Source organism: Saccopteryx bilineata, chromosome 6 (assembly GCF_036850765.1).
Source record: "Saccopteryx bilineata isolate mSacBil1 chromosome 6, mSacBil1_pri_phased_curated, whole genome shotgun sequence".
NCBI lineage: Eukaryota > Metazoa > Chordata > Mammalia > Chiroptera > Emballonuridae > Saccopteryx > Saccopteryx bilineata.
The window spans coordinates 127787235-127809178 of NC_089495.1; the positions used below are offsets into that span (position 1 = coordinate 127787235).

The window sequence follows — 21944 nt, forward strand, 5'->3', positions numbered from 1 at the left end:
CGAGGAGCTCTGGAAAGCAGGGTGAGCAGTGGAATTTCTTCCACATGAAGTAATTCCTGGAGCCTCGCTACCCATGGGGAGATGTGGTGGGCGGTGTCTAGAGCAGGGAACCAAAGCCTGGATCAGGGAAAGGTGTGACCTGTGGAGGTCCCTCAGCCAGTGAGGCTGCCTGGGCCTCCGTCCTGGGTCATTTCCCAGTTTCTACGGCTCCATGCCAGCCAAGACAGGGAGCCGCCTCCACCTCCAGTCTGCACTCACACAGGGCCCATGCCAGCTCATGCCACCAGCATCAGCGTTGCCTGGGCACCCAGCCTGGTGCACATGCTGGTTGCCATGGCAGCATGCAGTGTGCTGGCAGGAGCCCAGGCTGACACTAGTATCCAGGGCCGGTGGTCTAGACATGTTGAGGCAGGGATCCTTTCTCTGGTAGTCCCAGAGTTGCCTGACTGGGGGGGAGCCAGAGAGCGAGCCTCTGAGAGGTCAGGCCCACCAATCCCCCAGCATCCCGGGGAAGGAGAAGTTTCCTGAGTGCTCCAGGATGGGTGCCAGGGATCGGGAGGCCCTTGAAATGGCCCTCTCTGCTCCTGGTCCCAGCTGGACACTCCCTAAGAGGAGTAGTGGCCACAGACCAGACAGGGCTTTTCTGCTGGGGCCTCCAACAGCTGAGGGACCCTGCCTTCTATGGCCAGCTGTGGCCATGAGGGTCCCTCTGGCCGTGTCCATCCACAGATGGTCACTCCCTGAGATAGAGGCCAGGGAGTACTACTCACTCAAATGGCCTCTTGGTGTCCATCAGGAAAAGGTGCTCCTCAAGCCAAGCATGTTTAAGATGGTGCATCAAGTGGCCTGATACATGGTCCAGCAGTCACAGGCAGCAGCCTGGGCCAATAGGCACACAACCCAGCCCCAGGAGGGGACCATATCGGGTTCAGATGTGAGCTGGGACAGGTGAATGGAACTGCCAGTGGCAAGCTGGACAGAACACTGTGGTGTACACATTTGTATGCCTCTAGTGAGTAGCTGTGTGGACACCCTCTGGGAGGGAGCAGGGCCAAGGGTTGTGAGGGGTTTGCCTGAAAGGAGTATCCACGTGGCCTCAGGGGTTTGCTGAGGGGTGAGAATGCCCAGCCCATGAGGGTTCTGGAAAGCAGTGTACACCTGGGGTGTGGGCGGTACTGAAACAGACTCCCTGCTGTACCCAGCCTGGTCACCCTGCTGGGAAGCCAGGACGGGACCAAAGGCAGGGTCCAGGGACCAGGGGGCCCAACAGGTAGTTGTGGCTCACTCTTTCCAGCCCTGTCCATGTGTATCCATGCACACAGCAGAGCTCACTCAGCCCATCACACAAGAACCCCCACATCGACTTATTAAGTACCCACTATATGCCAGAACTTTGGGGGATGTTCCAGAAAGGAGCCATGACCCTAGCAGGCAGCTGAGCAAGGGCCTGAGAGAGAGGCAGGAAGGGGGAGGTCTGTGTAAACTTCCCTTCCTCCAGGGAAGCCTGGCCTGGGAGGCCCACCTCTCAGAGTCCCCCCAGGGGCCTGAGAGGCCACTCCAGGCCGTCTACCCCACCCTATCTGAGTCTGTTGGGGTCCCAGAATTTAAAGGCTACTTTGGCTCTGCTGCCAAGAGGCTACCCAGAGCCAGGCCCGCTTAGTTCCTGGCAGCTGGGCTTCCTCTGCTGGGCACGTGATGCTTGTGAGCACCCTGCCAGCACCAGTCAGCGCTAATGAGGCCATCATGCTCATCAGATGCCCTGCTCCTATGCAGCCTGGCTGGGGGTTCAGGGTGCAGATAAGGGGGACCATGGGCACAGCTGCCCCAGAGGCACCCCAGGCACAGATGAACTGAGGTTCCAACAGCATCACAGCTTGTCTGCCCTGCTGAGCTTCCTCCTGCAGTGGGGCTGGCTGGCTGCACCCAATCTGACCCTGCGGTACACTCCTCTCGGGGGAGCCAAGGTTGGAGACGGGCAGAGACAGAGTTGTTTCGCTCTGGAGTTGGGGCCATTTTCCCCCATTGAGTGCCTGGCTGCACTGCCCCAAGCAGGAGACCCACTGGCCACATCCTCCTGACCCAAGGATGTCTCTCTGCACCAAGGCCTGGGCTGGGTGCTCTGGTCTCCTCAGTCTGCATGTGCCAGGCTAGGTTGCTGCCAAGGGCTGGGTGAATAAAGGAAGGACTCTGTGTCCATTTCCAACCATAGACCCTCATGTTACTGGCCCACCCCCTAGGGTTCACATATGCTCAGCCCAAATCCATTTCAATTTGCTAGAGCCCCAACAGCATGGAGCCCTGTCATGGCCTTGAGAGGGATGCAGGGGTGTGCCTGGAGCCTCGAGGGTCCATGAGGATGGAGCTAGGCTCTGGAGCCGTGGCTGGAAGTGCCTCATGGTTTCAGGTCCTGGTGCCCAGGGAGCCCTGAGGGTCACACGCTGTGATGAGGAAGAGGACACCAAGGCTGGCCCAGGCCCAGGTTGGGCAGCTCTGGTTTCACTGGTTGGCTCCCGGCCCCTGAGGCAGGTGCAGGAGACAGACAGGCATGGCCAGGCTGGGCAGGCCACTGCAAGTCCCCAAAGATGGCCCCCTACGGCTCACAGGAAGGGGGTGCAGGGAAAGCCCAACTGGTTTTGGGCGTGGCTAACTTCTGGCCTGGTTTAGCTGGCCCCACCCTACAGAGTCCCCTGAACCTGACCCCATTGAGACCCCATAGTCATGCTAGTTTCTCTAGCAATGTGGATGGCAGTTCAGGGGTCCCCAAGGCCATCCAATAAGGCAGGTTCAATCAGAGCTCACCCACAGAGGAGAGAGAAGCCTCATGGACCCTGTGAAGTGCTCAGGACACAGAGCGTAGCTTGGAACTGGGCCCTCTGACCTGGGTCCAGCAGCCTGCTGCCTTCCATGCCGCCTGAATGATGTCATGTTTCACACTCACACTTTCCTATAACCCTTCCCCTGTGCAACCATTAGCAGGTGTCACTGCTTCCATCACACAGCTGTCAGTCACCTCAGCCCTAAGCAGGGGTCCTCTTCCTGGGGCCCAGGACAGCCAGGCTGCCCTGCCCAGTGAGGACAGGGTGAGCAGATGCTGTATTACCTGTACCCTAGCTTGGGTCTGGATGCCACCAGTGCCAGGACAGGGCACTTGTCCAGCTCACTGGCATCAACACCCCTGCCTGCCTCTTGCAGTCCTGGCAACCCTTGGAGAAGCATCAGGCCCAGGGCTACAGGTTGCTGGTGAGGGGCAGCCTAGGGGGGTGTATGACACAGGCTGCAGGCCACCGGGTGGGGAGCCTGGCCGTGCTCCTGGCAGCAGGAATCAGAGAAGCAGTAACTGGATCTGGCCCAGGCTCTGGCGGCTGCCAAGGGTGGAGGGCTGTGATCGGGTTGCGGCTGCGCTGTTTTCCACTAGGCAGCTTTTGCTATGTCGGGAGAGCTGGGCTGGGCTGGCTAGTCCATGCAGTTGGTCAGGGGGCCTTGAGGTGAGTTGCAAGAAGAAGAGAGACCAAGAGCTGCTGGAGCCATAAGACAGGACACAGGGCCCAAGCCTGGGCTGCATCAGCTACTGGGGAGAACCTGTGGCAAGGGGTGCCTTCCAGCCCCGAGGACCCAGCTCCAGCCTGAGTGTAGTCCAGGAGTGGCTGAAATCCAAGCTGAGGTAATGACAGGTAGCCACTGTCCCTAAGCCGGCCTAGCTCTGATCCGCCTCCCACCCGCCCTCTGCTGCCTGCTGGTCATGTAAGAGCTGCCTGGGCCCACGGCCACTGTTCAGAGGCGGCGTCCGAGCAGGCAGTAGGTCCATGACGCTGATGGGGCCTGAGGGCCACAGGCCAGCCCAGCTGAGCCAGGCCTCTGGGGACCGTTGGGTGCTGTGAGCACGCAGAAAGAGCTTCCCAGGCCCCTGTCAGGTCGTCCCCAAGATGCCCACCAACGGCCTACACCAGGTGCTAAAGATCCAGTTTGGCCTTGTTAATGACACTGACCGCTACCTGACGGCTGAGAGTTTCGGCTTCAAGGTCAACGCCTCGGCACCCAGCCTCAAGAGGAAGCAGATATGGGTGCTAGAGCCTGACCCCGGCCAGGGCACGGCCGTGCTGTTCCGCAGTAGCCACCTGGGCCGCTACCTGTCTGCGGAGGAGGACGGGCGCGTGGCCTGCGAGGCAGAGCTGCCGGGCCGTGACTGCCGTTTCCTAGTCCTGCCGCAGCCCGACGGGCGCTGGGTGCTGCAGTCGGAGCCACACGGCCGCTTTTTTGGTGGCACTGAGGACCGGCTGTCCTGCTTTGCCACTGCCATCTCCCCGGCCGAGCTGTGGACCGTGCACCTAGCCATCCACCCGCAGGCCCACCTGAGGAGCGTGAGCCGGAGCCGCTATGCACACCTGTGCCCACAGGAGAATGAGATCGCTGCGGACAGCAACACGCCATGGGGCGTGGACGCGCTCATCACCCTCATTTTCCAGAACAGGCAGTACTGCCTCAAGTCCTGCGACAGCCGCTACCTGTGCAGCAATGGCCACCTTGTCTGGGAGCCCGAGGCCCGCGCCCGTTATACACTGGAGTTCAAGGCGGGCAAGCTGGCCTTCAAGGACTGCGATGGCCGCTACCTGGCACCCGTGGGACCCACCGGCACGCTCAGGGCTGGCCGCAACACACGGCCTGGCAAAGACGAATTGTTTGACCTGGAGGAGAGTCATCCACAAGTGGTCCTGGTGGCTGCCAACCACCGCTACGTGTCTGTGAGGCAAGGTAAGAGATTGCAGTGGGCCAGCAACCCTGACTTCAGCATGGGGTTCACGTAAGGGAGTGGCTTCGGGTCCGAGGGGTGAAGATGTGTGTATGTGAATGTGTGTGGTGATGTGTGATGCAGCTGGGTGGACCATAGGCCATGTATGGGGTCCCCATAGAGGGCTGCTGACCTTGGGGTCAGAAGGAAGGGGATGTCTCAGGACAGCTGGGAAGCTGCTGAAAGCTGAATGAGGGGTGCCCAGTGGGGAATGGCAAGGTCCAGGCCCTGCTCATCCTAGGCAGACCTCCCTTACTCCCCCCGCTTCTCTCCCACCAGTCCACTTTCTGAACTGTAAAGGGAATTGGGGAGGGTGCCAAAGACAGGGCAAGAAGCCAGCAGGACCAGAGTGGGGCAGGGCAATGGTCCCTACAACCCCATGTGGCTGATGAGCTGTTCCTCGTCCAGCCCCAGGAATGGGGTTAGAGAGGGACCTTAGGGGTCCCTCCAGTCCAGGGGATGCTTAGAGTAGATGTCCTTTCCTGGGCCTGTGCTCCTCAGTACGAAGGAACTGTCTTTGCCTGGTTGGTTTGTCCTGGCTCCCCCTGCCTCCTGGATCAGTGATTACCTGCCTCACCTGACCAGTGGGCCCTTCCACTTGCAATCACATGCCTGTGGGGTGGATACAAGCAGTAGATCCTGAGTAGCCCCATACTGGTAGAGGCCACCAGTCTCAGCTGTCTCCCACTTGGGCTCCTGCTCTGTGCACCTAGGACACAACCTGACCTGGCACAGTGCCACCACCCATTCAGATGGCAGAAGCCCAGTCATGAGTACCTGGGAGGAGTGACCCCACTGTGGCTATTGGGCACTGCCTGTAGTCAGGGTCTTCGAGGCCAGTCCAGCACAGGGGTAGGCATTCCACAAACACCTCCTGAACACTTGTCCCAATGTGTGACTGGGTCCTGGAGGGTGGACAGCCCTGGTCCTTCCCATCACAGGCCCTAGGATCTAGCCACAGCAGCATCTGGCCTGGGTCATCTCACATGCTTGGTTTGTGAGCGAAGTGTGGGCTATGACATGAAAAAGCTTCCCCTCTGAGTCAAAGGAGATGCGAGACACAAAATATTGGTACGGGGTTAGCTTGTGAGCCAGACTCCTGGTGGTATGCGAGGTAATGATGATGGTGGTGACGGTAAGAATGGCTGTGGTGACAGAGATGGTGCTGGAGGTTCTACTAGTGGTTCTGATGATGATGGTTTTGGTGGTAATGGTGTTGGTAGGGATAGTGGTAGTGGTGGTTAGGTGATGGTAGTATACATGATATTGGTGATAATGATGGTGATGTTTTTGGTGGTTGATGACAGTGATGGTGGTGTTGTTTTGGAGATAGTGATGATGATGGAGGTTAGGAATAGGGCTAGTATGGGCCATTTTTTGTCCACTGGACCACCCTGGATCTGACCTCATACTTTTTTTTTTTTTTTTTTAGATTTTTTTTTATTTTTTTATTTTTTTATTTATTCATTTTAGAGAGGAGAGGGAGAGACAGAGAGAGAGAAGGGAGGGAGGAGCTGGAAGCATCAACTCCCATATGTGCCTTGACCAGGCAAGCTCAGGGTTTTGAACCGGCGACCTCAGCACTTCCAGGTCAATGCTTTATCCCACTGTGCCACCACAGGTCAGGCTGACCTCATACCTTTGATGGGGGATCCTCCACTAACAACTAAACCCATCTCCCACTGTAGAAGCCAAGGTACCCCATATTTGCCTCCCCATTTCTCTTGTAATAAGCCTGACAGCACATAGCCTTGCCCCCCACATGTTCAGACGTTGAATTGACAACCAGGGTGCAAGGAAGCAGGATGTGCCATTGCAACCCTGGAGGGTACCTCTAGATTCAAGGCAGCTGGAGCAGCGGGTTCTGCAGAGTTGTGCCTGGATCACAGTCATCCTCCTGGCCGGGCAGACCCTAAACCTGACTCCTTCCCCCAGGCTGTGTGTGAGCACCCTGCTGGAGGTTAGGGACCCTGCTGTCCTCTCTTCCTGATATCTTTGTTTTGCTGCCACCAGCCTTCATTGACCCTGTGGTGTACTGCAGTCAGTTATTGGCTGCTGCAAATAACAGAAAAATGGCTGCAAACTGGCAAACCCACAGGACATTGATTATCTCCTATAAAGGGGTGTCTGGGGACACAGAGGAGGGGGTCCCAGACACAGGACACTACTGCCAGCTCAGTGGCATTACCTAAGTCCTCTGCTCATTCCTCTTTGAAGAACTACTGGCCTGGGACAGCTCTGACCTGAGAGTTGGTGCCCTTCTGGTCACAACATGGTTGTTGCTGTTCTCATGGTCCAGAGGAAAGAGGGGCCCCAAGTCTTCTGGTGTATTCACAGGAGTAAGGAAAGTTCTTCCATAGAGCCCAACAGACCCTCCCTGGGGCTCACATGTTCAGTTCAGCTGCGCCCTCCCAGAGAGCAGGTTCTGTGCTCTTTGCTGGCACCAGCCAGGATTCTGTGTGCTCCAGCTTGGGTCAGGGCCCAGCAGGTGGCTGTGTGAGATGGAGCCCCTGGACCGCATCCTGTCTAGTGGGTGTGTGGGGACACACTGGGGATGGTGGCAGAGGCCTGAAGCCCAGCCTCACCCCTCCGTCAGCACCTGCAGGGCCATTCCCTCACCCCTTCAGGTCTGCTTCAGTGTCACCTTCCCTGGGAGGCTGTCCCCAGCCCAGGCCCACAATATTCGCGGGCATTTGACACCTGTTTTGTCATCTGCCACTCCAAGCAGACGACAAGCGCCAGGAGGCAAGGGCTGTTTTCTGGGCTGTGTGAGCCCAGGGCAGCAGGCACTCAGTGCAGTGCTGCTGACAGACAGAAGGTGGGGTGGTCGTGAAAAACGCCAACTGCCTTATCCTCCTCTGAGAAGTGACCTAAGCAAGAGGGGAGGCCACCCGGCAGCTGTGGAGGGAGGGAGACCCCAGCCTTCCTTCCCGGGTGCAAGTGGGACAGAATCTGGCTCCAATCCTCAGGCCCTGATGGGGTTCTGCCCCTACCCCTCCTGCTATCCTAGTAGGACATGCTGGACCCAAAGGGGACCTCTACCATACCACTCAGAGTTGCCATAGCAACAGAAACTCAATTTATGGAAAGATACTTGGGAGGCCCTGGTGCCTGCCTGCTTCCCCCACCTGAGCATGGACACCCTCTCTGTCCCTGGCCCAGGAACCCCAGGCAGAGTTTCAGATAGACTTGCCCTCCCCTAGGACTCCTGGGAGACCCCATACGTGAGTGGGAGGCTGGGGAGATGACAAGGGGCCAGTCCCTACCTAGTGCCCAGGAATGGACCCCAGGCCTTGGCTATTCCCTGGGTCATGGCATTGAGGACAGGAACCCAATGGTGCCCACATAGTGGCTTAGGAGTGAGTTATAAATAGAGGCAGTGTAAGTGTTGGTGCAGAGCGGGAGCAAGCAGATTACCTGCTGATTAGCAACACAGGGGATTTGCCAGCATGGAAGGGCCTGGCCCCTGGGCTGCAGTTGGAGTTGGGCCAAGAACCTTATGGAGCAGTGTGTGGGTTTCCATGTGCCCACATGGCCCCAGGGGCAGAGCTTCCAGACCCTCTGAGAAATGCCTTCTGAATCCTCTCAGGTTCTAGATGAGCCCCCCCCCCCAGCTTCTGGGTTGCTTCCCCACCCGTCTGCTCCCCACCCACCCAGGGAGAGGCGTGAGGGGCTTCCCATCTCCTCCCTCCAGGCGTCAATGTCTCAGCCAACCAAGATGAAGAACTGGATCATGAGACCTTCCTGATGCAAATTGACCAGGAGACAAAGAAGTGCACCTTCTATTCCAGCATTGGGGGCTACTGGACCCTGGTCACTCACGGAGGTATCCAGGCTACAGCCACACAAGTGTGAGTGTACCATCCCCACATCCAACACCACCTTCACTTCCACCACCACCACCACACTACCTCCCTCACCCACAAGGATATTGTAGCACCCAGCCTGGGAAGAACGCCTACTGGCGTGGGCACAGCTCTTAATGGTGGTAAGCGTATCAGTGGAAGGCCATTGCCTGTTGCTCCCCCTGGGAGAAGGTACTGGATCTGAGGATGGGGAGCCCTGGCTCTGAGCTCCCATGTCCTACTGCTCTAAACGGATCTTGCCCTGCCCCCTCAGTTCTGCCAGCACCATGTTTGAGATGGAGTGGCGTGGCCGGCGGGTAGCCCTGAAGGCCAGTAATGGACGCTACGTGTGCATGAAGAAGAACGGGCAGCTGGCAGCCATCAGCGATTTTGTGGGTAAGCACTCCATACCCGCTTGGGGTGACTGGGATAGGCACTATGCCAAGGGACAACCCCTGCTCATAGACCCTGTGTCCAAGAGCTGGCCCCTCCCCTACACTTGGTTCAGATCATTGCTGCCGACCTCAGGGGAGCAGTGAGATACCAGAGAACCCTTTCCTTCACTGTACCTGTGGGGAGCCCTAGCTCAGGCAGTCATGTAGGACAATGGCAATGGTAGATCAGGCCCATGAGCCTGAAGCCCGAGTCTACTGGAAACTCTTTTTGGGGAGCCACTGCTGTGCCCACCCGGCTGGCTTGGACAAGGACAGCTCTCCCCGCAGGCGAGGATGAGGAATTCCTCCTCAAGCTTATCAACCGGCCCATTCTGGTGCTGCGCGGCCTGGATGGTTTCGTGTGTCACCGCCGAGGCTCCAACCAGCTGGACACCAACCGCTCGGTCTATGACGTCTTCAACCTGAGCTTCAGCGACGGCGCCTACCAGATTCGAGGTGCGGCCAGCGTGGGGCGGGAGCAGGGGTGCAAGGCGTTTATCGGGGCCGAGGGCCCCCTGCCAACGCCTGCTCGCTCTCCAGGCCGCGGCGGTGGATTCTGGCACACCGGCAGCCACGGCAGCGTGTGCAGCGACGGCGAGCGCGCCGAGGACTTTCTCTTCGAGTTCCGCGAGCGCGGCCGCCTGGCCATCCGAGCCCGGAACGGCAAGTACCTGCGCGGCGGCGCCTCGGGGTTGCTGCGTGCGGACGGGGACACGCCCGCCGGATTTGCGCTCTGGGAGTACTGAGCACGCAGCCCACTGTCCTTATTAAACTGTGTCTATTTCAGCCGCTGGCAGGCTCAAGCTGCTCGGGGTGGACGCAGAGAGTCAGCATTGGGGCCCCCAGGGGCTGGAGGTTGCACCTACTTGCAAGTGCTGCAGCTTTCCCTGGGTCCTGCGGTGTGCACTCGACCTCCCCAATCTTCTAGCCCAGAAAATGCAGTGTCAGGGGCTTGTGCAGGAGGAAGGTCCAGGCGGTTCTGCCCCCTCCCCCATCCTGCACAAGCACAGCCCTGGGTCTCTTCCTCTTGTCCTGCTCCCACACACCTCCCCAGAACCCGAGGAAAATTCACCCTATCCACCTAGCTGGACTGGTTGGGGCTGAGGTAGCTGGGAGGCCCAGACAGACCAGGCCAGTTAGAGAGGGTTTTTGTGGTTAGCATGTCTTCAAAGGGCACCATGGCTCCCGGAATTGGGGCAGGGTCTCAGAATCCTATAAGTATTTGATGGACAAGCAACCCCACACTTTCCAAACAAAGCTGTGGCCAGATGGCCAGAGGAGAGGGCCCTTTCCCACTCCTGCACTTGCCTTGCTGCTACCCAGCCCCATCCAACCCCCTGCAAGGGGCCCTTAGGCCAAGGCCACCCCCAACCTGTACACAGAGCTCCTTACCTGACTTGCCCCACAGCTGGCTGGCAGCCCTATCAGTCAAGGCCCATGGTTCACCCACATGTCTCCTCCATAGCAGGGGGAACCCAGAACCCCCAGCCCACAAGGACACCCACACAGACTAACACCTGTTGGATGGGCTGCATGACCTGGGACTTCGGAGTAGGCCTGCTCCCTGGGATTGGTGAGCACAGTGAGAATGGGGAAATGGGGGACTACGGGTGCCAGTGGGAGACATCTTGAGTGAAGGTCTAGGGCATGCAGGGAGGATGAGACAGGGGACAGAGAATTCACCTGACGGAAATGACCTCACTACCCTGCCAGTAGGCCACGCCCCTCTCCCTACCCAGGGCAGCCCCAGCCCTTGCTTGGGGCCTAAAGTCTCATCCGGTGAGTCCTGCCAGGGTTGACCAAGGAGAGGGGTCAGAGAATGGAATGCTCTAAGAAAGGAGGGCAGCACAGAGGGGTGCAGGTGGGTGCCAGGTATCAGACAGGCATAACCAGGGAGAAGTGCAGGAGAGGAAGGGGCTGAACAGTCCTGGGAGCATGGAAGTCCTGCTAGGTCACCCCTAAGTCTCCCTGCAACCTCTCTCCAAGGACCCCCGGGCAAGCTACCCTCGCCTTAGGGACAAAGGGCTGAGGTCATGGGCTAGGGATCAAAGGCAGACGCCAGTTAGCTCTGGGAGGAAGACACTAGTCCCAGCAGGCAGGACAAGGACCTGGACTGTTGAGCTGCAGCCTGTGCTGCCCCCTTGTGGCATTTTGGGAGGGAAGGTTGGAGGCCCAGCTGCCAGTCTTAGGGCCTGGAAGAAGGCCACACCAGGCTGGAAATCCCAGCGCACTGCCCCCTGGGTTCCTTGATCATGCAGGATGTTGAGGGGTCTCCGTCTCACTGCCAGCCACAGTGCACTTGGCCTGAGGCACTCACAGAGTGCTGCCCATACAGCCTAGGGCAGCTGCTGTAGAAGGGAGGCAAGAAGAGAGAGAGAGAGAGAGAGAGAGAGAGAGAGAGAGAGAGTGTGTGTGTGTGTGTGTGTGTGTGTCTGGTGGAGAAGGGGAGGACTAGAGAGGTGGTGGTAGTAAGGATGCCCTAGCACCCCTGGGATGGGGAATAAAAGCTGGGACTGGATGGAGAAAGACATGCTGTGGCTGAGGTGAGCTGGAGTTGTGTGTAGGGGCCATCACCTGGCCAGTCCAAGGCCTCACACACAGCCCACTCCATGCGGAGACCACACTCAGTAGCCAAGGGGTACTGAGAGTGGGTGCCCAAGCAGGTGAGGGTTTGTTCCAGGGGGCTCCTTAAGCAGTGGCCGCAGGGACCAACCATGCATCTGTGCTAGTTGGGGTGATTTTCTGACTGGTTGTGTGTCCACCCAGCTCTTACACCGTGTCACGGCTGGGCTGTGGTCTATCGCTTTGTGCCTTGTGTCCTATCAGTCCCTCCTTTCCTGCCTCCTTTCATATTTATCAAGTTTTTTCCCCTTTGTTCTATGTGTAGTGCTTCACCCCAGGGCCATGAAGAACCCAGTGCAAGGCTTACCTGGTATAGAGCTGGGGGCATCCAGGAATCAGGGTCAAAGCTACATTCCAACTGATGGGGAGGGTGACAAAACAGAGGCAGAGGCAGCTTAAAGAGAGGGCAGTTTTGGTGGCAGCAGGGCTGTTACAGCCCCACACAAAGAGCACCATGTGACATCTAGGAGTCACCTCCCCAAACACTACGAACACCAGCAGCGGGTCAGGCCCGTCCACCCACTGGGGCCCTGGGAACGCACAGTGCTAGGCGCAGGGGTGGCCATGGCCACAGGGACTTAGCTGATGAGTGTCCAGGCTGCAGGCCAACACAGAGCACCCCCCTCACCACCAGTTTCTGTGCTTTGGTCACAGGGAGCACCTTCTACTGGGTAGCCCCAGCAGTGCAGAGGCAAGACCAAGGCACCCAGAGTGGGGTGGCAGGGCAGGTGTGGACAGGCAGTGTCCCCAGGAACAGTGACAGCCAGACAGAAACCTCACCCCTGCCCTGGTCAAGCTATCTCTCCCTGGCCTCCAAAAGCTGCCTGAGCAGTGCCACTCCTGCCCTGGGGTCCGGCCCTATGTCCTGAGCTGGATTTCTGAGTGGAGAAGACATCAGTGATCCAGGGGAGACTACTCAGCAGCAACAGGTTGAGGGTGGAGACCACAGGCAGCTGTTGAAGGAAAGGAAGGAGTGATGGAGGCTGAGGCCCTGAACCCAAGGCAGGACAGGGCCAGGGCAGGCACAAGGGAAGGTGCAGCAAGGGCAGGGCCCAGCATACAGCAGGCTGTCCTGAAACAACTCACTTTATGACCTACTTCCCGTGAGCATACCCACAGAGGGCGGCCAGTTGTTTGTGCAGCAGCAAGCTCACCCTGACCTACCATGGCCACAATCAACGAGGACCCGCCTCCCTGCTCAGGAGCTGGAAACTAGACTTTTGTGTTCTGGACTTTTCTCCATGCAACCAGAGGCACTGCCTCCTCAGAGAGGCTGTTAGTGTGGACAGAGCCTGGGGCGGGGCCCACCTGGCATCACAGCAGGAGGAAGCTGGGGCTGCGAAGCTGCTTGTACACCTGTAGGAGCCTCTCAGCAGTGGCACACGAGCTGGCCTTGTCCTCCGTGCACAGCCGGTCACGTAGGGTCTGCACCTCCCACAGCAGTGTCTGCAGATGCGGGGGATGGCAACAGCTAGGCCCCCTACCCTCCCACACGCATGTCACCAGGTTCCTCTAAGGGACCCCTGTCATGCACAAACCCTGCTTGAGACATGGTAGGGAGTTCAGGACAAATACTCATCTATGACTTCAAAGCGTGGGATACCCTTCCAAGCCACTGAAGACCCCTCAGGACAGAAGAGTGGCTGGGTTGAAGGAGAAACGACACCCCCAGATTATAGGAAGGTTCTAGCCAAGCGATAGGAGTGGGCCAGAGACAGAAAGGACTGAGCCCACTCTCTACCTTCCCCCACCCCGCTCAACAGAGGAGCCTGGCTGGGGACAGTCCTCACTGTCCAAGCTGCTGGGAGGTTTGAGGACAGGACTCCCAAGGCCCTCACCTCATGGTTGGCCTGGATCTGCTGAAGATACTGCACACGGAGGTCAAGTGGGCTGGAGCCCCAAGCAGCCTGCTCCATGACCATCTTCTGTGGGAACAAGGGACAGGTTGCTAGAGGGTCACAGGTAGCGCCACAGTCCTAGGGCACTTGTCCTTCAGCCCTAAGCCAGGTGGTCCCTTCCCTCCCCCTAAATCCTCCTTGGCCCCCTTGGGTCTTCCCTGCACTGCAGGCACATACCAGCCCCTGATCCTGAAGGTCAGGACCAGATTCCTGAGCCTGGATACAAAGCCTCAAGATATGCCAGGAAGGGCTGTTGTGGGAGTGAGGTTATCACTGGGGTCACAGTGGGATAGGATAAAAAGGGCCGGGTCGCCTGACCAGGCGGTGGCGCAGTAGATAGAGCATCGGACTGGGATGCGGAAGGACCCAGGTTTGAGACCTGGAGGTCACCAGCTTGAGCACAGGCTCATCTGGCTTGAGCAAAAAGCTCACCAGCTTGGACCCAAGGTCGCTGGCTCCAGCAAGGAGTTACTCGGTCTGCTGAAGGCCCCCCAGTCAAGGCACATATGAGAAAGCAATCAATGAACAACTGAGGTGTCTCAACAAAGAACTGATGATTGATGCTTCTCATCTCTCTCCATTCCTGTCTGTCTGTCCCTTTCTATCCCTCTCTCTGATTCTCTGTCCCTGCAAAAAAAAAAGAAAAGAAAAAAGAAAAAGATTGCTTTAAAAGGGCCAGGTCTAGAACAGCCTTCAGACTTTCTCCAAAGTCAGACTGTGGGCTCTGATTCTCAGGGGTTGGGCTTGGGCCTGGGAACAGGCACTGGTGAGTCCCTGGGTGAGATGATGCAGAGACCATGCTTAAGGGAAATTGTCAGATGGCAGGTGGCTGTACTGCAGACCCGTGAAGAGCGGATGGGCTGTGCCAGCCAAGAGCACCAGCTGACACACTTCTTCTGAACATGAACCCACCCCAGTACAGTACTGAAGCAGCCTAATCCTGCACCAGGTGGCACACAGCCCTGGGGCTGCATGAGGGGCTGGCAACCACTCCCACTTTCTAGGCAAAGACATGGAGGCTCAGACAAACTGACATCTTGTCCCAAGACCTGAGCCAAGGGTGTCTGACCCCAGGGCATGGTCTCTTTACAAGGTCTTTGCTTAGCCAGACAAGTGCAGAAACCTCCAGCTGACCCTGGCAGGTGACAAGCTGAAATGTCTTCCTTAAACCTGTTGGCCAGGTGGGCCCTGGGCACCCACCAGGGGCTGTTGCCAAGAGGGTAAACAGCAAATACCCTCAGCTTGCCTATATGACATGTACATTTGGAAGCAGGAAGGAGGTAGAGGCTGTCCTGGCTCCCCATGCGGGGAGCCATAGACTTCTTGGCCCAGCAGGCCCACGACAGACTGATATACCTGCATACGTCTGATAACAGCGTGGTGGGTCCTGCACATGTTGTCCAGAGAGGAGCTCTCCACTTGGATCTCCACAGCCTGGATGGGCCCTGCTGGGCACAAGTCGGTTACAGCCACCTGTAACACAGAGAGCCTTGTACCCACCCATAGCTCCCTGGTCTGGGCTGCCCTTCTACACTGTCCCACACAAAGCTTGATGCCACAAGACATGTAGGCCCGGGTCTCTCTGCCTAATGGCAATTTCCACCTAATGAACCAGCCAGCTGACCAACAGCAAATCTGCTCACCTGTCCCGGAAGAACCCAAGACCCTCTGGCACTCAATCTAGAACAAGGTGACAGCTGCAACCTTGCCTGAACAGTACCCACAGCCCACACTAGACAACTCAGGTCACCTGACAGCAAGGTCAAGGTTTCAGGTGTGAAAACAGGGTGTGGGCTGGGTGGCTGAGGTCAGATGTCAGAAAAGTGCCCTCCTGGAGGTTTTGACTACACTGAAGATGAAACAGCAAGCTCAGACTGAGAACCAGGTCATTTGGCTCTCTCTCCACACAGAGGACACAAGGCAAGACCTGAGGAGCTGGAGGGCTCTAGGAAGAACTGTCATTAGCAGCTCTTCCTCTGGTATCCATGAGATGTGTGGGGCACCCATGAGGCTGAGGACCCCGCCATTACCCACCACCAGGCCCCAGAATCAAGGCCCAGAGATGCCCCAAACTAGACACCAGCCTGGTCTTGGCCTGGCAAAAAAGGGCTGTGCAGTGAGCAGTGGCTGGCTCCCCGAGGTCAAGGCAGCTTCCACCCACCACCCTGGGGGATATTTCCTGGCTGCCTAGGCTCCTCTGCGAGAGCCTCCAACACTGGACATAAGGGTTGGCTGGACATGGCCTGGGCCTGCCACCAGGGGAACCTCAGGGAGAAGCCAGGAGCTGGTAGCTCCATTTTAGCTGCCAGTGCCCCATCTAAGTCGCTTCTGTGATGCTCCCTAGTCTGGTGATCTAGGGGTGAGCAGCTAGGGCTGGTGGGGTCCCTGCAACTGGCTGTGAGTTCAGAAGTGCATGGGGTAGGGCCACGTATGCAGTGCTGGGTGGGCTTTGGTCCTGCAGAGGCTGCTCCAGCACAGCCGTGCCTCAGACTCCAGTGGAGTTGGCATCCTCTGCAGGGTAGGCACAAGAACAGGATTTCTTGCCCGACCTATGGTAGTGCACTGGATAAAGCATCGACCTGGAATGCTGAGGTTGCAGGCTGAAACCCTGGGTTTGCCCCGTCAAGGCACATATAGGAGTTGATGCTTCCTGCTATTACCCCCGTTTGTTTCTCTCTCTCCTCTTTCTAAAAATGAATAAAAATCCAAAAAAAGGAAAAAGAAAAAACAGGATTCCTCTCAAGTCACCCAAATGCTTGGAGATACCACTCTGAAACAGTTGCCATCAAGGCTGATGTCCCCAAAGGTAGGCAAGTTAACCCCTTGTTTGCCTCGTGGATGATGAGACGGATGTCAGTGCCATCTGGGGCCACTCCCTGGACAGAGGACAGTGCTTGAGCTCTCACAACATCTGCTGTCACATTCTCAGTGAGGAGCCACTGCAGGGTGGCACAGCACAGGGACATGCCTAAAGGACAGAGGAGTAGGCCATGAGTTTGGACAGATCCTGGGACAGGGAGGAAGGACCTCACGTCAATAGGCCTCAGCACATCCACAGGACTCAGGGCCCCAGGACCAAAGCAAAGCTAGTCAGTACCACCAACCTGAGTAACTGTCACTCAAGGCAGCTCTGAGCAGGTCTGCTGACACCCTAATGGCAGCCACAGAGGGGGGCCGGTACTTCGCCCACAGGGAGTCGGGTCCTGACGGATCGCTGCCAGGTCTGTGGCAAGTGTCCAGGAAGGTGTTTAAGGGATCGCTGACAGAGTGGAATGAACCAGGGGACTGTGTGTGGGACTCAGCGAGGCCAGGGAAACGCAAGCCCTGAAGCATGTCCACTGTGTACTCACTCAAGGGCAAGCAGATGCCTTCCTGCTCTGGCAGGACATCGAGAGTACACCCATCTAAGGATGGGTCCTTGTAGGAATCAGATGGGACCAGGGCCCCACCCACAACCTTCCTGAGGCTGTGGAAGAGTGCACAGGACACGGTAACAGGAAGATTGAGCATGCTGTCCTCATCAGGGCCCAGGGGCAGCGTCACCTCCTGTTGACCACCAGGGCCAAGTTGGTCCACGGGGATGGTGTAGGTCACGGCTAAGCCCACCAAGTCCGGGTCTGAGGTGTAGGTGTGGGGCAGCACCTGGATGCACAGGGCCCAGCCCTGGTCCAGGCGGAAGCTGTTGTTCTCCAGTCGGCAGGTGGCGGTCAGCACATCCTGTAGCTCCCGGCGGCTCCAGGAGGTGGTAGTTGTGCATGAGATAGGCTGAAGGCCCTCCCGTCCGGACAGTAGGGCACAGCTGACATTCATAGCTTCATTGAGACACGACAGGGCCCTGTTGCGCTGATCAACAGACTTCTTTAGAGAAGATACTCTGGGAAGAGTAGAGGGGGCACCAGCCAGGTTACACAGGCTAGAGATGGTGCCTGTGCTGAGGCCAGCCTCCTGCTGTGTCCCTGTTCTGAGTTGGCCCCTTTGTTCCTCTGAGCTACCATGACAGCCCGGAGAGTGGCCAGCACTAATCTACAAGGGTCTAGAGCCTAAAGATGCTCACTCTGAGCCATAGGGGGACAAGTGAAAGACCCCCTTTCTCTGGATGGGTCAGAGGAAGGGACTGTTGCCAGCATCACTGTGGCAGGAAGGAAAAGAGGATCTCCTACACCCCCTACCAGGGAAAGGGAGGCAGTTTGAGAAAATGGTGAGGGCCCCTTTTGTCAGGCAATTTGATGTCTGGGGCTCTCTCTGGGGACCAGAGGCAAAGTAACAGGTCTGGCCAGGACCAATGTCCACACATAGGACACTGCCTCTTGAGGACACAGCCTGCTGCTTACCTCTCAGAGATGGTGCCGATTCCACAGAGCAAGTCCTTGATTTTCTGGCCCATGTTTGCCATGATCACTGTGGTGGGGCGAGGTGTCTCAGAGTTCAGATCCAAGCTGCAGGTCATCAGGCGGCCTTTGGCAGACAAGGCCAGTAGCTCAGTGCTACCTGATGGACATAGGTGGGCCCAGTCAATTTGTGAGGAGGGCAAGCTGCTGGGAGAGCTCCCCAAGACTGAAGACAAGTGCTGGCAAAAAGCCAGCACCAAAGTGAGGACCCAGGAGACAGGAAAGCTTGGACGTGTGCCAGGGGCTGAATGGAGCTGTCCACATTCATTATGCACATGCCACAGGGCCCTCCATGGCAGGGACATTGGCACAGTGGAGGCAGCACTGCGGTGATACATGGTACATGCAAGGAACTAAAAGGGGCCAAACAAGGACTGACATAAGTCACATCAGTCAGACATGGCTTGACCTTCAACAGGCCGCCCAAGCAGAACTGCTCTGAGGTTTTCTGAGAAAAGTGACTACTCTGCGCCCCTCCCCCTTGCTTTGCTCTGTCTCAGTGGCACTTTCTGGAAGTCTGTGGCATCGTCCTGCCTACTCTCCTGCTCCCAGGCTACCAGGGAGCCCTCCAGGAAACAGGCTTATCTATCTGCCTGTCCCCAAGCCCAACACTACTGAGGCCTTGAGCCCTGCTCTCAGCACACAAACACTTGCCGCTCAGCCCAGGGCTTACCATGCTTTCCCACGCCCTACCATTCCCCACTTTCTCTGCGGTAAATGGTGGGCTTTCCCCTTCAAAGCATTTCTTTCCTGTTAGAGTTATCCGTGGCAGTTCTCGGGCCGACTCATGAGCTGTCTAGCAGAAATGCGCACTGGGCAAACTGTCCCCCAACACTGTGCAGAACACACACAATCAGAGCTCCAGGATACCACCTGCCTCTACTGCAGACTGGGCTCATTAGTGGGCCACACGGTAAGCATCCAAGGTGTTTCCTGGCTGTAAGGAGAAATGTCAAGGCTTGACCTGAACCAATGTGGATCTACCCTGGACTACATGCAACATAAGACCTGTCATGGAAAGACGCTCTTGCCCAGGTAGAGCGCACATCTCCCACTCCTAAACCTACAGAATGCACGCAGTCAGACACTCCCTGTCCCCAGACAAGGACTGTCAACCACAAGGCTCTGCCAGGTAAGTATAAGCCTGTCCTATCAAGTTTACAGAAGCCAGGGAGACAAGGCAGGGAGAGGACAGGCCAGTTTGAGGGGAGGTTGAGTGGGAGAAGATTGCCAAAGGAGTGTTCCACCCATCCCCCAGGCTTTAATTTTCAGGTTTTAACAGTGCTTCATACCTTCAGGTGACCTGGCCAACAGTGAGAGGGTGATGATGCTGCACACACTCAAGCTGGCTGGACAAAGCAGAGACGGTAGGCCTCCTGGGCTGTCAGGCTGTGCCGGATCCTGGGAGGTGCCTCCCTGAGCCAGGTCTACCACACAGAGGTTGGAGGGGGTGGTGTGGTACACACGGCCATCCCTGCCACAGGTTGCACAAAGCACAGGCCCTGGCAGGCAGTACTCCCTCAGCTCTGGCACCAGATTTCCCGCCTCATCCCAGCTGGCCTTGACAGCCAGTGTCCGGCCATGGTGACCGAGTGCCACCAAGCAGTCAGAGTATGCATCCTCTATGTCCTCTGCCAGTGGCTCAGTCCTCAAGGTCCCGATGAAGATGACAGGCTCCTCCAGGTGATGGAGAATCCTGACAAGGGCATTCGGGCCACCAGGGGCCAACCTGGAGGTGACCAGGGTCTTTAGAACCACAGAGCAGAGCTGGCCATCAGGGAGGCCACAGAGGATCACGGGTGATTCCAGGATGGAAGCATCAGTTCCAAAGAGTAGCCCAAAGAGAGCCCTCTCCAGCATAAAGCCCCTGGGACACTGCAGGTGGCTGTGCGGGTACCTGGAGCCTGGTGGTGGTGACACAGAATACAACACTGGGAGGAAGCAGGGGACTGTAGGCTTTTGCGGGCTCCCAGCTGGGGGTGTGTAGGTGGACAGCTCCACCTCGCCAATCTGGCATGGGGGCCTAGGGTCCTCTCCAGGGCAGGGACACTCAAACAGTTGCATCTTCCACAGGGTGGGGCCCTGTGCCAGCGTGATGAGTACATGGTCCAGAACAGTGAAAGCGCACAATGTGGCATCAGGGAGGACACAGGTGTCTGGGTCCACGGGGATCACAACAGGAGGTTCACTGTCCTCGTCGTCCCTATCACTCTGGTTCACAGACCTATGAAAACACAGGGAAGTGTCACTCAAGATATTCACATGCTGTCTTCATGACAACCTACCACTACCCAGCAGTCCTCTAACCACTGACTCAGGGATCACAGAAACCAACCTTCTAAGTGCATCAGACCAGAGGAAACAGGTCTTGCTCCTGGCTACAGATTCACCATTCTGCACCCCATTTACTAAAGATTCCCTGCCAGCAACAGCCTGTCAAGGGACGCAGGTACTGGGCTAGGCACAACTACCACTTCTGAGCTGGCTTTGAACCCCTCGTCCCCATGTGTCCCCATGGCGCCGGCTCTTGAAGGCTCATTCTGAGCCCAATTCAGGAGCACGCGAGTCCTACAGGCCGGTTCTTAGGGAGGGCAGGGCCGGCCTTTAGACCAGCCCCAAGCAGTGCAGCCCAACAACCCCGCCTCACCTGCTCGCCTGGTCCAAAGACAAGCAATAGATGCCCCTCTGGGCGCACAGAATGTAGAGCACCCTGCGAAGGGCCAGGACCTCCAGGTGCCACACCGGAGCAGGTAACCGGTACACCGCCTGGACGTCGGGAGGCAGAGAGCAGAAGCACTAGTTCTGAACAAATTTCTACGGAACGACCAGGAGGCCCGCCTCCCTTTCACCCTCCTGGTGCAGCCCCTCCGGGCCCAGGATTCCACCCTTGCCCCGATGCTCACGGTCAGCTGCCTCCCCTCCAGATCGTAGACATAGACCAGCTCCCTCCCGGTGGAAAGAAAAATCTCCGCCCCGAGGCACAGCACGTGGGGCTTGCCCCCCGCCGGGCCCGCGACCGGGCAGCTGAAGCCCGTCAAGTAGTCGACGCGCGGCGCGAGACCGGCCATGGTGCGCGCCCGCCTCCGGTGAAGCGCGGGTCGCGCGGGGGAGGACTCTCTGCCTACTGGGGCTGGTTCGGGAGGCGGCGGAGGCGCTGTACGGCCGCCCACATCGCGGCGCGGCCTCTGCCGTAAAGCGGCACGCGAGGGCGGGGCCGAGGCGAGGCGGGACCCCGGCCGCGAGGTGAAGTTTGGGCGGAAGTCCCTGCCCGCGGGCTGAGAGTGGACGCTCCTGCGATGAAGTTAGGGGACACAGAGCAAATATAGGAAACCCGATGGCCCGTCCTCTCCCACGCCATCTGTCCACGGGGCGATCCGAGGCGCCGTCTTGCGGATGCCCTGAGGCCCCACAGCATCTCCCATGCCTGTGCAGGGCCGCGGGCCCCCTTAGGTCCGGCACCAAGCCCCGCTCCCTTCATGCGCCCTAGAGCTGGACAGGCTCCCACCCGGGCCAGCACGTGGGCTCTCCCAGGGTCGGAAGGACGCATCTCCGGACCAGGCGGGCTGCCCCTAAAGCGGCATTTTAGGGTTTAGGGAACGCCTGTGTGTCCAGGAGCGAGCGGACGGGCTTTAACAGCTCTAGATCTCCCTCTGACTGCTGGGAGTGCCCCCTCTCTGTCTGGACACGAACTGTACGTGGGCGCTGGTTTGAATGGACAGTTGGGTAAGCCAGAGGGATTCTGGGTTGTGGGGCAGAAGGCCATAAAGAAAATGACGGCAATCACCAGCAGTCAGTCTGCGCTCACCGGGCTGCTCCCTCTCATCGTTCTTCTCCTCTGGGGCCTGGGAGAGGTGCTGACCAGAGGGGCCGAGTGTTCCTCCGGATGAAAAAGTTGGAGACCCAGACCCAGAGCACCGCTGAAAGGTACCTGTAGACGTTAATCATCCCTCTCCTTTAAGAAGCCAATGAAA

General features: G+C 57.9%; 2 protein-coding genes across 8 annotated transcripts; one reads left to right on the forward strand and one right to left on the reverse strand.

The window, feature by feature from the left end:
• The first annotated feature begins 2695 nt into the window (after window positions 1-2695).
• FSCN2 (fascin actin-bundling protein 2, retinal) lies at window positions 2696-9851 on the forward strand. The gene is made up of 5 exons (XM_066236105.1): window positions 2696-4749; window positions 8481-8637; window positions 8906-9027; window positions 9354-9521; window positions 9606-9851. The coding sequence occupies exons 1-5, from the start codon at window positions 3924-3926 to the stop codon at window positions 9809-9811; spliced, it is 1479 nt and encodes a 492-aa protein (XP_066092202.1). The 5' UTR covers window positions 2696-3923; the 3' UTR covers window positions 9812-9851.
• A 137-nt stretch (window positions 9852-9988) lies between these two features.
• Window positions 9989-21143, reverse strand: FAAP100 (FA core complex associated protein 100). 7 transcript variants are annotated; one of them, XM_066236098.1, is made up of 10 exons: window positions 20877-21141; window positions 20621-20739; window positions 19266-20197; window positions 17917-18073; window positions 16690-17459; window positions 16417-16553; window positions 14942-15030; window positions 13526-13612; window positions 12996-13133; window positions 9989-12640 (listed from the first exon to the last, which is right to left on the reverse strand). In XM_066236098.1, the coding sequence occupies exons 1-10, from the start codon at window positions 21039-21041 to the stop codon at window positions 12604-12606; spliced, it is 2631 nt and encodes an 876-aa protein (XP_066092195.1). In that variant the 5' UTR covers window positions 21042-21141; the 3' UTR covers window positions 9989-12603. The 7 variants fall into 7 exon arrangements, 6 of the variants coding, with proteins under 6 accessions (XP_066092195.1, XP_066092197.1, XP_066092196.1 ...); XM_066236100.1 differs by having other exon boundaries at window positions 13526-13609; window positions 14942-15058; XM_066236099.1 differs by having other exon boundaries at window positions 14942-15058; window positions 20877-21140.
• Window positions 21144-21944: the final 801 nt, after the last annotated feature.